We start from the raw sequence: 16,307 nt of genomic DNA, 5'->3' as shown, positions 1-16,307 counted from the left end.
CATCTGAAATTATATAACCAGGAGAAAGAACAGGCTCACAATGAGCAAGATGATCTGAAAAACCATTAACAGCTGAATTTGGAGAATACAGAACAGCAACAAATAAGATTTGGGGAAGGTGGCTCAGCAACAGGTATCACATGTATAACATTCACCTCTCAGTTATATTAAAATGTTGTTATATTCATTATGCATTTCAACAGATTGAAAAACTGCTTTCTAAAAAAATCAAATGATTAAAATCCTCTTGTGTGCTATTACTATCTTCTTGATAGTCATAGTAATGGTGGTGTTTTCCACCTTTCTCTTATGCAGAACAATTAAAAATGAGTGGTGAAGCACAACAGCATCTGCACTGCCCAAGCTTCCTGTGTAATTCATCCCTTACTACTAGTAAAGTCTAATTAGTACATCCCAGTCAATATTCTCCACAGCCATTGATTGGTGGGATCACATAAGATTTTTAAAGGAAAGGTACAAATACAATCTGCCTTAATGTTTGTTCATCTTTTATTGAATCAGTAAATGTCAAGCGAGAAAAACACGATAATGAGCCAGAAATGAGGATGAGTAAAGTAGACTTAAGCTGAAGAAAGGTATAGGGTAGATTCAACTAACCAGTCCTAATTTTCCTTTTGATTTTCCATAAGAGTTCCTCAGATGAAAATGTCAACTTGCTGGTGGAAAAAAACTTGAATCATGTAATATAACCACCTGAGATCATGTTAGACTCATGAATGCCTTTCTTTGTTAGTCCTCAGTGGGTCATGGCATTTGCTTCCAGCCACTGCGCTGCAGAAAGCTGAAACGAGCCTCTGCCACTGAGCTTATGTAAGATGCCAACATGTGAAGAAAGTGCCCCTGAACAAAATTCACAAAATGTGTATTCTTCCCCATTAAGATTTGGTTTCCCATTAACATTCAAATTAATTCAGTGTTCACCTTCTAATCACTAAGTGCAAAACATAATGTCAGCTACATAGCTGTCGAAAATCACATGCACTCGCGAACAAATGTTTTTACTCTTTTAGATGCAAGCTGAATGTGTCATCTAATTTGATAGTCAAAGATTTACGAAGTAAAAGTTAAACACGGTGTTCAGAAGTAACATGTTATAAGTGCTAAAGTAGATACTAGGCTTGAGCGATCCACGAAAAAATTGATTCTAAACTCGTTTCAAAAGTATGGGGGGGTAGCGTTTCATTTCTGAAGTCATTTCCGAATTTTGCCCACAAAAAAATTAGAAATTAACGAAAATTCGTTAGTTTCAAAAGTAATTCATTAATGGCGGACGCGCATGCGCAGTGGCCCAAAACAGCCCAAGGGGGGGGCTTTTATGGGGCTCTCCTGCACTCATTTTTTCAGCTATACTGATCAAATTTGGTACAGTGGGAGAACACAATCCACCCTGCTTGCATGCCAAATTGCAGAGCGTTTGCCCTTTCCTAAGATTTATTGTGCAATTTCATAGTTTATATTAAAAAACTTTATTTAACAATTGCAAAAATCTGTTCCTGCTTTTGAATTGTTATTTCCTGTTCAATAGGGGTTCCTTCACTGTGAAATACACCCTCCCTTTTCCCCAAACCAAGTTGTATTGTGGAGGATTATGGGACTTGCTACCTTTTGCCAGACTTTGCTAGGGTTGATAGGAGAAAGAGAGTCACTGCTGCCAGCCCTATGAGCAGCTCAGAGAAAGGAAAGAGGGAAAAACAAATACACCCTCCCTTTTGCCCAAACCAAGTGGTTTTGCGGAGGATTATGGGACTTGCTACCTTTTGCCAGACTTTGCTAGGGTTGATAGGAGAAAGAGATTTGCTGCAAGCCCAAATTGAGCAGCTCAGAGAAAAGAAAGAGGGAAAAAGAAATACACCCTCCCTTTTGCCCAAACCAAGTGGTATTGCGGAGGATGATGGGACTTGCAACCTTTGGCCAGACTTTGCTAAGGTTGATTGGGGAAAGAGATTTGCTGCGAGCCCAAATTGAGCAGCTCGGAGAAAAGAAAGAGGGAAAAAGAAATACACCCTCCCTTTTGCCCAAACCAAGTGGTATTGCGGAGGATGATGGGACTTGCAACCTTTGGCCAGACTTTGCTAGGGTTGATAGGAGAAAGAGATTTGCTGCGAGCCCAAATTGAGCAACTCAGAGAAAGGAAACAATACACCCTCCCTTTTCCCCAAGTTGTTTTTTGGTGGATTATGGGGAGTTTTGCCAGACTTTGCAAAATGAAAATTGGTAAATTTGATTTCTTCTATTTGCAACTCACTTTAATGCCTATGCAAAGAAAAGTTTCCTAATCAAACGCCCAAAAAGCTGCTTTGTCCGAAAGAAAAAAGTCCACCCCGCACCAGGCAATATGGCGCAGCAGAAAAGTTGCAGGGCTGCAGTGCTGGGCAAATGGCAAACGCCAAGCTGGTGGGGAAAAAAGCCCACAGGCCCTTTGGAAAAACACCCTGCACAAACACCCAACAGTTTCCCACCTCATCCACCCACCCTTTTCTCCCGGTCTTCTAATCTTTAGCTCAGCCAAGGAAGCTGTGACGCAGCAATCTTGCCTGCCTGCCTGCCTGGAATCCCACTCCCACCCTCTCCAGATTCCCGGTGCAAATGAGCCACGAGGCTCCCTGCTCGCTCTTTTCATTCAGGACGTACAAGCCCCTCCTCTGAGTTAAACGTACTCTCTGATTGGCCACAAGGTGGAAACAACACGCTAGGTTGCCCCAGTGCACTGAAACAAGTTTGGGTGATTTGCAAAAGCTTGTTTTCCTAACGAAAAAAAACGATGACATTAGAAAAAGGGCCTATCGCGGTTCGAAACCGCGGGATCCACACGAGTGGACAATCTAGGTCGAATATTGCTTCACAAGTTACAAAACTAACGAATTAGTAACGACAAACGGGGAAATCGAATTCTTTGAGCAAGCCTAGTAGATACCTTCTTATTTTCCAGCTTTGTGCATGTTTTCTTTGTTACAATGAATAATACTGTTACTTGTAATAAAGTATCATGAAATTGAAAGACAGAATTTCCTGAAGCCTTACCCTCTTTTGGTGCCAAGCATTTCCCAATATATCCATATTTATTCAAATGTAATGCACCAATTAATTTAATGCACACCTCAATTTTCAAAACCCTTGAACCCAAAAAGGTATTTACCATATTATGTGAATCTAATGTGCACCCTAATTTTAGGAAGGTAATTTAGTAAAAAAGGGTGAGCATTAGAATCAAGTAAATACGGTATATTGTAACAGCCATAAATTTTTATGAAATCAGAGAAATTTTGAACAGAGATGAGATACACTATAGCACCAGTTATAATAAATAAACAAGAAGTATCAAGCCAGTTGCTGGAAATGTCAAAGACAACTGATGTCTATTACATATAATGAGAATATGTTGGCAGCAGGATATTAGAGAATGATTTATAAGGAAATTTAAAAGTATGAGGTTATGAAATTTTATTAGATCTTATGTTTTATAACCCTATGGATAGATTTTTAATAAATCTGTGACTTTATAGAAAAACCAGGGAACATAACAACAGCCTCTTTATCTATATCTATGTGATTTCTTTTCTTCCCCAGAAGCATCATATTAATGGAGAATTCTATATATTATTTATTTCATTGAATTTGCAAATGACTAAAATAATTATATGTATAGTTTTGAAAACTAAAAGAAAGAAAGAGAAGAAAAAGGTAAGCTCACATGCCAAATAAGTATGAAGGAGAGTGCTGGGAAATGTGAGAGACATTCAGGGAGCCATGGCAAACTTGCAATACCAATGATAGAGGGCTTAACATACTCCAAATGTGGGGCAGGATCTGTAATACAGAGGGAACTGGAATGGAAGAGAAGAGGGAACATGGGGAAATAGAGTGCAAATATAAACTAGCTCTCCTAAAATGAAAATGCAAGGAGGGACTCTTCAGACTATTAAAAGCTGACATGGCAAACCCATGTTTAATTATTTGAAAGTCTACCATCCTGAATATGGTGCAAGCTTGTTTTCTGATGCTCCAGGGACTACCGTGTTTCCCCGAAAATAAGACAGTGTCTTATATTAATTTTTGTTCCCAAAGATGCGCTAGGTCTTATTTTCAGGGGATGTCTTATTTTTCCATGAAGAAAAATTCACATTTATTGTTGAACAGAAACATGAACATTTATTATATAGTGTACAGTAGTTGTCATCACAAACCAGCATAACCAGACAAACTGTGAATCCTATCAAGAATTTCTTGTTATTACCAATATTTCCATGCACAACACTCTATGGTATGTCCATTTACCAATCCTGCATGCTCTGGTGTTCTGTTTGACGGGCATGCTTCCAAACAAAAACTTTGCTAGGTCTTACTTTCAGGGGAGGCCTTTTATTTAGCAATTCAGCAAAACCTCTACTAGGTCTTATTTTCTGGGGATGTCTTATTTTAGGGGAAACAGGGTAGGGGTGCATCTACATTTTAGAGATAATGCAGTTTGGCCCCATCTTAACAGGCATGGCTTAGTAGTATAGAATCTTGGGAGCTGTAACTTGATGAGGCTCCAGCACTTTTTGGCATGGAAAGCTATAGACATTGTAAAACTACAACTCCCATGATTACATATAGCATTGAGCCATGGCAGTTAAAGTGGGGTTAAACTGTGTAGACAAATCCTAGGACACAGGACAATGGAATCAAACTAAGAAACGTTAGTAACAACTTCCCGATAGTACCAGTGGAATGTGCTGCCTTGGGATATAGTGGAATCTCTTTTGATCGGGGTTTTTGAAAAGAGGTTGGATTATCATCTATCAAAACACTTTTGATTGTGTGTTTCTGCATAGCAGGGACTGGATTGGATGGTCTTTGTGGTCTTTTCCAACTCCATGGTTCTATGGAGGAGATTTGGTGGTGATCCTGTTATATACTGTTGCTGGAGTTGTCTAATAGGTAGATGGGCTCGGGCTGTGGGGCAGGCTGGAGAGCAGCTGTAATCAATCACTGCAATGAATCACTCTGACCAGGAGGTCATGAGTTCGAGGCCCGCTCGGAGCCTATGTTTGTTTGTCTTTGTTCTATGTTAAAAGGCATTGAATGTTTGCCTATATGTGTAATGTGATCCGCTCTGAGTCCTCTTCGGGGTGAGAAGGGCAGAATATAAATGCTGTAAATAAATAAATAAATAAATGAGGCCAATCAAACTCTGCAGGTGCTGTTTGTTTTTATGCTGCAACATAGGCTTCAAGGGTGAATGATGTGATAGTACAAAAGGCATTTTTACTATTCTCAGTCATTGTAAACTCTTGGTAACATACCCTTCCTAGAGCAAATGAAGATTTGGAATCAAAATAACAAGACAGTTCTTGGGAAATTGGCCAAGCTTTGTGGCAACTTGATGGATTTCTGTTTTTCCCAATCCGGTTCTTTGCTAATTCCTCACACATAGCTCCTAATTCAATAATATATATCCTAGATTAGTTTTTTTTAAGGGAAGGTGTGAGAATAAAGCTGATGATGATGAAAATAAAGAGCTTGGATCTGGGAAGTTTTCTCATCAGCTAACTGTATCAACAGTGGGATCCTAGTATCTGTTAGGATTTATCTCCAGGATCTCACCTTGGATAGATTATATAGAGTGGTGTAGTAGATTGATGTCTCTGAAATACAATGGCGAGATGAAGGTTTGCTTTTCAGAATGTTATTCAAAAATATTTTCAAACTGTGGATGATTGAATCCATGGATACATGGGCATGGAGGGTTGGCTGTATTTGTATTCAGACACCACAGTTTAGTGTATAGGATAATGCTCTTCCTGTTAAAATAAGCCCACATATATGACTCTTACCTTTTAATAACAGTAACAACAATAAATGATCCGATAGTGGTAGGTCTTTTCCTTTACTATCTTGGGAATTATTTAGGTGGTTATGTTTTAGTTATATCCCATTATGGTCCTAGAAATAAGCCTGCCATCTGGGCAGTGTGTCCATATTTCTCTCTTTCTCACATGCTTAAATGCAAGGCACAGGGTGAGTACCTAGCACCCTAAGGCCAAGAGCTCAAACACTGTTCCCATCCTAAATATCTCAGTGTAACCTTAGATTGAACACTAACATTTAGGAAACACTGTATGAACACCAAGCACAAAGTAGCTGCATGCAGTAACATCCTGTAGAGACTTACTGGCAACACATGTGGTGCAGACCCAAAACCAATAAGAACATTAGCCTTGGTCTTATCTTACTCAACTGCTGAGTATGCCTGCCCTGTTTGGCACAGGTCTGTCCAAGTGAATATAGCACTGAATGAAGCATGCAGAATAATCACAGGATGTCTCAGATCTACACCTGTTGATAAATTTTGTAAGATAGCTGGCATTGACCCCCCCCCCTCGATGTGCAATGAGAAGTTGCTGCTAACTTGTGTAATTTTTTAAATATTTAATATTTTAATTTAATCTAATTTTAACTGTAATTTTTGGAATTTTATGTGTTTAAGGCACTGAATAATTGCCTCTATGTAAGCTGCCTTGAGCCCCCTTCGAGTAAGAGAAAGCCAGGGTATACATACAGTAAATAAATAAAATAAAATAAAATAAATAACTGGGAGAGAAATAAGGTTAAACACTGTGAAAGCTGCCCACTGTATGGCTATCAGCCTCCTCTCAGTAGACTTAAATCCAGGAAAAGCTTCATGAAGAACCACTACTCCTCTTAATGTTCCCCCAGCAACAGCAAGAGTGTCCCTCTGGTCAACTAAGCCAGGAAACCCCAAATGGATGGCTCCCCACGAGAGTCTGCCTCCAGGGGCAAACCAAGACTGGGCAACTTGGAAGTCCCTGAACAAACTCAGAAGTGAAGTGGGCAGATCAAAAGACAACCTGGCAAAATGACACTACCTAAAATAATCCTCCACCTTGTGTGACTGTGGAGCAGAACAAACAACTCCACATCTGTATGCCTGCCCACAATGCCCTGCCTCATGCACAGAGGAAGAATTGTTTAAAGCTACAGACAATGTGGTTGCTGTGGCCCATGTTTGGTCTAAAATTGTTTAGTCGCTTGTGCTCCATCTATTTTATTAGTTTAAAACTTATTTTATGCAATGCCTTTGACACAAAATAAATAAAGCACCCAGCAAGTAGAGAAAAGGAAATAGGATACTTTCTTTCAATGCCTCTTAAAGCATCAGGCAATGCTATTTCTCCATTTTATGAGGATACTTTATAGCTATTGTTTAAACGATCAGTCGATCAAACTGCTTTAATAATTTATTCAAAAAGATATTAAAGTACATTAGTAGCAAATTACTTGCACAATGGTTAGTGAGAACCCTATTAAAATAAAACTGATCTTGTTGAACTAAATGACTATGCTAATGGCTTTAAGGTACCATGGACAAGTTATAAATCATCATGCAACAATGAAGACGATGCAGGGCTTTTTAACTACTTTGTATAAATGAAGTATTGCAATGAATGATATCAATTTTTTTGTTAAAGCTCTAAGCCTTGTGGTTTTTTAAATATTAGTGCTGATGAGTGAACGATACATTTAGAGTTTGGTCATGCAACCTTTCTTTTTCCTTTTTCCCTTTACACTGAAGCAACACTCCTACACAAACCAGTGGGAATTCTGACTGTGATTGGACTGTTGAATCAAGCTTCTTTCTATTTCCAATAATATATAATATGGAAATGGAAATCAAGGTGGTGAATCAAGCATGCCAGAGGAAAGCTGCAGGCACAATGACTTAAGATAGCAGTGGATTGCTTTTGGGTGCTCACTTAGTAATGAAGCGATGTACTCACATTTCAGAAACCTCCAGTGGGTTCATTTTATGATTCCCATTGGAGCAAGTTACATTACAAGGATGGTTGAGGCAACAGCAATCTCTTTTCTATAAAGTTATAAAGGTGGGAGGCACTTTTCTAGCATTTTGAAATCTCGGGCTCTCAGAAGAATACAGAGACGCAGCTGGTTGGAAAAAGGCAACCTTCAAGAAGATATTGCAACTTCTTCCAAGTATGCATCAAATATAAAATGCAGCTGGAATCTCCTCTCTCAATTTCATGCAGAAATAAAAAGGTAACATACATGTGATTCATGTTTCTGTTTAGAGTAAAATGAGTAAAATACTATTTGAGTTAGATTAATAGTATGCTGTTTGATCAATGTTCAAATACAGTTTTTAAATATGGACTTCAGCAATATGTAAGATGGCACTAGCATTTGCAGTTTAAGATTTAAATAAGTTTTAGTGTTACTGCTTTAAATCTAATGGTGTTTTCCTCCCACTGGTTTCAGCAGTATCAAAGTTTTACAGCCTTGATTGCTTGAGAAATTAGGTATTATTTCTTAGCACAGAGTTGAGTTGAATGGTTTGCAGGTGTGTTTTTCCAATCCCCTTCCCAAATTCATATATGGCTGATTAATTGCAAAGAATTTATTGCTCTGTTTTAGTAATTTCTTGAAGGCAAAGTAATGACACAATCATTTGCTGCCACAAGAGATGTTGTTAAATATACTTGGGCCAAACTAAAAGATGTGATATTTGCAAAAGTCAAAAGAAGGAAGCATATTAAATAAAACTGAGGATGCCTGCCATAGATGTGGGCGAATGGTCAGGAGGGAATATTCTGGAACATGGCCATACAGCCCGGAAAACATACAACAACCCTAAATATAACCTGCTGACAAGGAATAATGATAGTAAAGTGCCAGCCTATTTGATAGTTTTGTCATATTCAGAATTTGCCCTACTTTCCAAGACCTAATTCAGAATTTGCGTATGTACATTCGAACAAGTGTGTGCATAATAGCAATGGTGATGACAATAATGCTGCCTTGATCTTGTTGTTGTTGTGCTCCTGCAAGTCGTTTCTAACTAATTATGATCCTAGTGCATCATGGTAGGTTTTCACAGGACTTTCCTCGCAAGATTTGCTCAGAAAGGATTTGCCTTTGCCTTTCTCTGAGACTGAGAGAGTGTAACTTGCCCATGGCCGCACATTGTGTTTCCATGATTTGGTGAGGATTCAAACTATGAGCTCAAGCCACTGCATTATGCTGGCTCTTAATCTACCTGTGCTTAAATTAAAAGGTTTGTACTGCCCCGGTTTGCAACTTAATGAAACAAGAAAAAGAGCAGGAAAATCACTGCCATTCAAATCCCTAGTTCAAAATTATCTAGTAACTGATCATTTTAAAATAACATTAAATTCATACCTTGAAGCTCTCTGACTTAGTGGGAGTGGGTAGGGACATTAATTAAATTCACAATTATTCATTTGATGCAAATGACATCTCTTCCATACATAGTTGTCAAGTAGTACTTAGCTTAGGGATCTTCAGATAACAAACTACAGCTTGCCTCTGGGGTCATATTAACCTGGCAGAACCTTTACAGCTTATGCTCTGCTAATATAGCTGTTAAAATCCACAATGCCATTTGGGTCAGAATGAATAAATTCACCAGAGAGCTTGATCTAAGCAAGGCCTCCATCAAATAATCTTCTCTCCATCACAAGGCAACAAGTTTCCTTAATACTAGATCAATTTTCCAGTAATTTACAGTTCAACAAGAGCATTGATTTCCCTCCCTGTCACATTGAATAATTCCATGTCCAATAAATATATCACATACTTTAAGCTAGGTAAGCTATAGATGAGTTTATGCCATAAATTCATAAAGTTGATCATAACAAATATTATTTACTCCATTAATACAACAACCAGTAAGCCACAGAAATGTAATTTAACCTGATACCAAGACCAGCATCTCTAAATTGTATGCTGGTGGTATTGCCTTCAATTATAGGCAAGATATCGACATAAAGGTTTTGGTAACTGATCTGACTTCTGTCATCCAGGTGACAGTCTTCAAATTAATACCTTTTGTGAAATGTATCAATTACTCAAGGGGGTGCTAAGTAGAGAACTTTTTGTAGCTATATCTAACAGTAATAATATTGTTCTTACTTTTATAGTTGATTCTTTCAAGAATTAAAATAATGTAAGACTGAAGTGTTGTCAAAGCACATTCTTCAATGTAAGATCTAGAAGCGGTGACACTTTATGCTTCAACAAAATTAGCTGATCAAATACTGCAATAAATAATCCTAAATTATGCATATTGGTGAAAGACACTTTATCAGTAAAAATACTATAGGCATATCATATCTGTAATAAATTTGATCTGGAAAATAGTTTTGTAGATATCAGATTGATCAGTTTTGTTAATTCAGTGATAACATTTATAGCTGTAATAGATTTGACCTGGAAGATGGACTTTTGAAATATTGCATTCATTACTTTTGTTACTTCATTTCTAAAGAAGAACAGGCATATTATGCTGTAATAAATTTAATCTCAGGGCCCTTCTACATTACCATATAATCCAGTTCAAAGCATAAAATGTGAGATTTTATTCAGCTGTGTGAAAGGTGCCTCAAAGATGGATACTGATCACCACAACCCAGTGATTCCGGCCATGAAAACCTTTGACAACACATTAAATCACTAGCCCTCTTAAAAGCCACAATATAAGGCAAAGCATGAGGAATAGTTTTGCAAGCAAGGTGAAAGCTATGTCCTTCCCATATGTTTAGCAAATGTATGAAGTCATACTGTGACTGACACCACAAATCCTCAGAGATTTCAAATTGTAGAGTGACCTGTCAGTCCTTACATTGCATGTACACACATTCCTTGCATCAGTCCTAAGTGGTATTGCCACTAAAAATGAGAGTCAAAAAGAAGTACCGTTTGAATGCTACAACAGTCGGAGCAGTTATTTATGAGAAGTGTTATAAGCTGTATCCATGTCTTAGACCTCATCTGCACTGTCATATAATCCAATTTCTGAATCCAGATTATGGGCTTTGAACTGGATTATATGGCAGTGTATACTCATATGATCCAGTTAAAAGCAGATACAGTAGAGTCTCACTTATCCAACGTAAACGGGCCGGCTGAACGTTGGAAAAGCAAATATGTTGGATAATAAGGAGAGATTAAGGAAAAGCCTATTAAACATAAAATTAGGTTATGATTTTACAAATGAAGCACCAAAACATCATGTTATACAACTAATTGGACAGAAAAAGTAGTTCAATATGCAATAATGCTATGTAGTAATTACTGTATTTACGAATTTAGCACCAAAATATCACGATGTATTGAAAACATTGACTACAAAAATGCGTTGGATATTCCAGAACGTTGGATAAGCGAGTGTTGGATAAGTGAGACTCTACTGTAATCTAGATTCAGAAACTGGATTATATGGCGATGTAGATCCATCCTAGATGGGCAGAAGCATCTTGCTACTGTATTTTGCCTGAACTGGGAGAGAGAGGTTAGGGTGTGTGTGTTTGTGTGTGGGTGAATGAAGGGTAGCAAATTGGAGTGAGAAAAGGTCCCTGCCCAAAGTCATTTAATAATGTTTTTATATCAGTTTACCTAAGAGTAAATCTCACTGGATTTCATTTCTCACTACATATTTATAGGGTTGTGGTTTACTGACTCTTTAAGGAGAAACACTGAAGCTCCTTTTAAAAAAATACTATTGCATACTATAGTTGTTCCATTGATAAACTGTCTCTTGTCCCAATCGGAAAGTTATAGGAGGGTAGATTTGAACTGAATGTTAGAAGAACTTCCTGACAGTAAGAGCAATTCAATGATGGCTCCACTTATCTAGGCTGAATCTACACTATATATCCTAGGATCTGATCCCAATTATATACTTTGAATGGGATTATGTAAGTCTACACTGCCAGATAATCTGAGATAAACCAAAAATCTGGGATCAGATCCTGGGATACAGGGCAGTATAGATACAGCCCTAGAGAGATTATGAAGACACCTTCAAAAAGTGGCTACACTGCTAGCTGATGGGCATACTCAAGATGGATTTCCTGCATTGAGCGAAGGGAGTTGGACTCAGTGGCCTATGGGTCCCCCTTCAATTCTATGATTTTTTAATTTGATAAATTTCAGTTATGATTATTATGATCACTGTAATTATATTTAGCCAGTTTTATTATTACATTCTCTCTGTGAATGACAAACTGGAGCAAGACAATTGCAATGTATCATTATTGTTTTTGTCATCTTGATCTTTGCTGCTTCTACATGCAAAGGATGGCTTTTGGACACTTTCAGAATTTGCTGTCCTATGAATCCATTCCTTTTTATATCTGAAGGTTTTTGGGTTTTTTTGGTTTGTTTGTTTGTTTGTTTGTTTTGCAGAAATAGAATGTGTATGTCTGATGTGTTATTTTTCAGTACAGTACTTCATTCAGGAGCCATGAAATGGGGTTAAACTTGGAAGATTAAATGAAGAGAAAAGATAAATATTAGTTGGTTTGAACTATGGTCACATTTGTTAACATAATTTGTATCTGTAAAAGAGTGTACCTTGTTTTATAGGCAGATATCCTAATCTGTAGAACAAGTAAGTAGTGTGCCTTGATTTATGGGTGAAAGAAACCTGAATCGGAGAGAGGGGGATCCCTTGTGTGGGATCCACCTCTTTAAGTATAGAGAGGCATTTCTGTATCATTTCTCCTGGGGCTGCCGAATGACAAGTGGGTGTGATAGGCTAGTTCAGTGGTTCCCAAATTTGTTTGGCCTACTGCCCCCTTTCCAGAAAAAATATTACTCAGCGCCCCCTGGAAAAGGAGGCGTGGCTTAGAGGGGTGAGCGTGGCTCCTGCTCAAGAGGGCGGGACTGAGTCTCTCCCCTAGTCCAAGATGCAGGCCTGGGAGGGGGAGGTGGGCAGGGCCACAAATGGGCAGCCAGGACTGGGATGGGTGGAGTTACAAGCTCTGAGGCAGGGCTGAGCTTCTATCCCTGTCCTGTGGTGCCTGCCAGGACACAGGGAGTGGGGCTAGAGGAGGGGGTAGTGCTGAACCTCTATACCCCACCTCCGTGTTCTAACAAGATATACAGAGGCTCAGCCCTGTCTCGTGCTCTTGGGAAGAGGCCCCACCCCCACCCCTAGCCCTGCCCTTTAGTCCTAAAAGGCCTCTCAGGAGAGGTATAGAGGCTCAGCCCTGTCTCGGGCTCTTGTAAGGAGGCCCCGCCCCCTTCCCTAGCTCTGCCCTCTGTGTCCCAACAAGCACCTCAGGAAAGGTATAGATTCTCAGCCCTGTCTCGGGCTCTTGGGAAGAAGCCACGCCCACTCCTCTAGCTCCGCCCCCTTTATCCTAACAGATGACACAGGGGCTCAGCCCTGTCTCCGGCACTTGGGAAGAGGCCCTGCCCCCCCCCCAAATGCACCTGTGGCAGTCACCGCCCCCTTGGATCACAGCAGCACCCACCAGGGGGCAGTAGCACCCACTTTGGGAATCGCTGGGCTAGTTCTTTTAAGTTACAGGGTCCAAGATCCTTGGCAACAAACCTGAGAAGTTCCCCCAATCTTATAGCACTTTTGATTTTCCTCATATGCTTGCCAACAAAAGTGACCAAATTACTTGAGAGGCCAAACCAAAGTAACCTTTTCAAAACTCTCACTCTCCCTAACTACATCCATATATATAAGGGTGGAAAACAAGAAAGAAATTGAGATTTTAAAATCATGAGCGAAGAAGCAGTTACTTGGCTGTAAACATACAAACTAATAGGATGATCCTATGTGCATTCAGTTCTGTGATGCATGTGTTCAATGGGACTTACTCTTAAGTAAGTGTGTTTAGGATTGCGGTCTCAGTGACAGTGACAGGCAGGTGGGAGGAGTATTACATTGGGAACACAACCGATATACTAGCTACACAATGATCCGTGACAAAAATATTGTACTTGAAATAGGGAGGCAATGTTATTTCTCCAAAAGAAAAGGCGGATTAGTTGAGTGACAAGTGTACAATTATCACACAAAGAAAATTGCCTTTAAAAGCCCTAAGAAAGTAACAAGGATTTGCAGCAGTTATATAGAAATATAAACTATATTATGACAGTCCAAAATTGTACTTTTATTATAACAACTCTATCTTAAAAATAAGACAGAATGCTGTGTTCAGGTGCCATGATATACCATGCTTTATTGCAATGGCAACACACTGGTCTGAACCTCTGGACAAAAATTGTATCAGCTGCATGTACAAGATTTTCGTACTGTATTAAATGTTGGGGAATGAGGAGGTCAATTGAGGTGATGCAGCTATTTCAGGCAGGCAGAAAAGATAAGAATATAAGCTGAACAAGGACATTCCCTACATTTTGTAACTTTCTTGTAAAAAAGCACAGGAAAGGAGGGACAGAGGAAAGCACTCTTGTTTCATGTAGTTTCTTCTGTTTTACAAAGAAAATGGAAATGGAAAAATGTAAGAACAACAAATAGTTTGATGTGCAGTAGTTGCCAATGAACAAACAATAATCTGGTACTTCTCTCTTTGGCTGTTTTGGCCCTAATCCACACACACACAAGCTAGCAATCCTACAACCCTCTGTGGTTACAACTTTCAGCAATGCTACCAATGGTGAGGAATGCTGGAAATTGCAGTCCAACAACCACTGGAGAACCACATGTTTCTCCCTCTTCTTTTGTGCAATGAAATTCTATACACGTGTACTAAAGCATGAACCAATGAATATAATTAAATGTGTTGCTGTTTGATGCTTAGACTTCAGGTATAGCAACACAGCATTGTTCACTAACAAGATGGAGGCATGAGCAGGCTCATAATGGGAACTTTGCAGATAAAATAGAAAACATGGGGAATCCAAACAGATGAGTCCCCATAAGGACTGGGAATGTTTAGTGAGCACAGATTGCAGCAGAATGTCAGGGGCAAGGGTGTCATGGCAGCTCTCACAACTCAGAAAGCGGGGAGAAAGAGGAGGAGGAAGTGCCAGCTGCTAAGCCTGAGAGTTACAGCTACCAGCAGCCACAAAACATGGAGCTGCAAGTACCAGCTGTGAAATGCAATCTCCCTGCTCTGCTGATAATTCTGGTTTGGATTTTCAGGGAAGGGAAAGCATATTACTATCTCTGGCTCCTTGACAACTTTTGTAAAACTCCTGAAACAAAAGCATTGCAAACTGAAAAGGTACAGTTAAACCACCCAGCATATTAATTCTTGACAGATTAAAAGTACTATTCTTAGCCACTGGTGAATAATGAATGCCAGGAAAATATATTGTGTGTAGATTGATATTATAGGTATGCAATTTGTTGCATTTACACATTGTCATGCTCCTAGTGTGGGACCCAATATGGCTTACAAACAAGAAAATAAAATAAACTAACAATGTAGTTATACATTTAAAAGGTAATTAAAATAGCACCATTTTTGAAATTATACATTAAGTAATACAAAAGCATAAAAGTTTTTTTTCCGTGTCAGGAGCGACTTGAGAAACTGCAAGTCGTTTCTGGTGTGAGAGAATTAGCTATCTGCAAGGACGTTGCCCAGAAGACTCCCAGATGTTTTGATGTTTTTACCATCCTTATGGGAAGTTTCTCTCATGTCCCCACATGGAACTGGAGCTGATAGAGGGAGCTCATCCATGCTCCCCTTGGGTTGCATTCGAACCAGCAACCTTCAGGTCAGCAACCCAACCTTCAAGCCAGCAGTCCTGCCAGCACAAGGGTTTAACCCACTTTACCATGGAGGGCTCCTAGCATTAAAGCAATTGTTACTTCAAAGAAGAGCACAACTTGTTTTGCAGCATATTATATTATTCACATCATTTCAAACTACTGAGCTGCTATAAGGCCTTGGATTTCTTTCTTTCTGTCAGAACCCTGCTACTAGAGCCTGGATGTGGCTCTGAGTTTCAGGGTCACTGACATTGATAAGACACCTGCGGCTCAGGACTCGGAGAAGAAACGGCTGCTGGACTTGGCGGGGAATTTGCGCGGGGTTTTGCTGAGCGGGAAGAGACTTTTCAAATGAGGGGGAGGGTATATAAAGGATGGTTGGCCGGAGCCTCCCATTCTTGGCTTTTTTGATGTTCATGTTTCCTACAGTAAAAGTTTCTGGTGATAACACAGAGAGTCTCGTGTGTTCATTCAGGAGCGGCTGTGGTGAGCTGACACTAAGCCAAGAATCGGACACCATCCCGCTGTAGCGGTGAGGTGTAACATGCAAGTGGAGGATGAAGAGCTCTTGGGCGCAGGAGGAGGAAGGTCGGAAAGGGCCACTCCCGAGCCGGACGCTGAGTTCCACCAGCTGGCGGCCCTGGCGTCATCCACCGCTTATGCCCAGCCAAATGGGGTAACCCAGAGGCGTGGAGTGGTGCGGGGAGACAGCACCGGAGGAGAGGAAGGTTCACCTTCCCCAGGCCCACAAAGGATGGTGTTTCTG

General features: G+C 39.7%; 1 protein-coding gene across 4 annotated transcripts in view; it reads left to right on the top strand.

The window, feature by feature from the left end:
- The window catches only part of ano3 (anoctamin 3), a 332,479-nt gene that overhangs the window by 219,274 nt on the left and 96,898 nt on the right, over window positions 1–16,307 (top strand). The window contains exon 1 of one of the 4 annotated variants that reach the window (XM_062981106.1): window positions 7,555–8,079. The exons of the other annotated variants lie outside the window; for them this stretch is intronic. Coding sequence (XP_062837176.1) covers window positions 8,035–8,079 — 45 coding nt within the window. The 5' untranslated portion in view covers window positions 7,555–8,034. Of the gene's footprint in view, window positions 1–7,554; window positions 8,080–16,307 lie in introns of those variants that run through there. 4 annotated transcript variants of the gene reach the window in all.

The sequence above is a fragment of the Anolis carolinensis genome, chromosome 1 (assembly GCF_035594765.1).
Source record: "Anolis carolinensis isolate JA03-04 chromosome 1, rAnoCar3.1.pri, whole genome shotgun sequence".
NCBI classification, from domain to species: Eukaryota; Metazoa; Chordata; class Lepidosauria; order Squamata; family Dactyloidae; genus Anolis; species Anolis carolinensis.
This window is presented reverse-complemented; position numbering and strand designations above follow the sequence as displayed.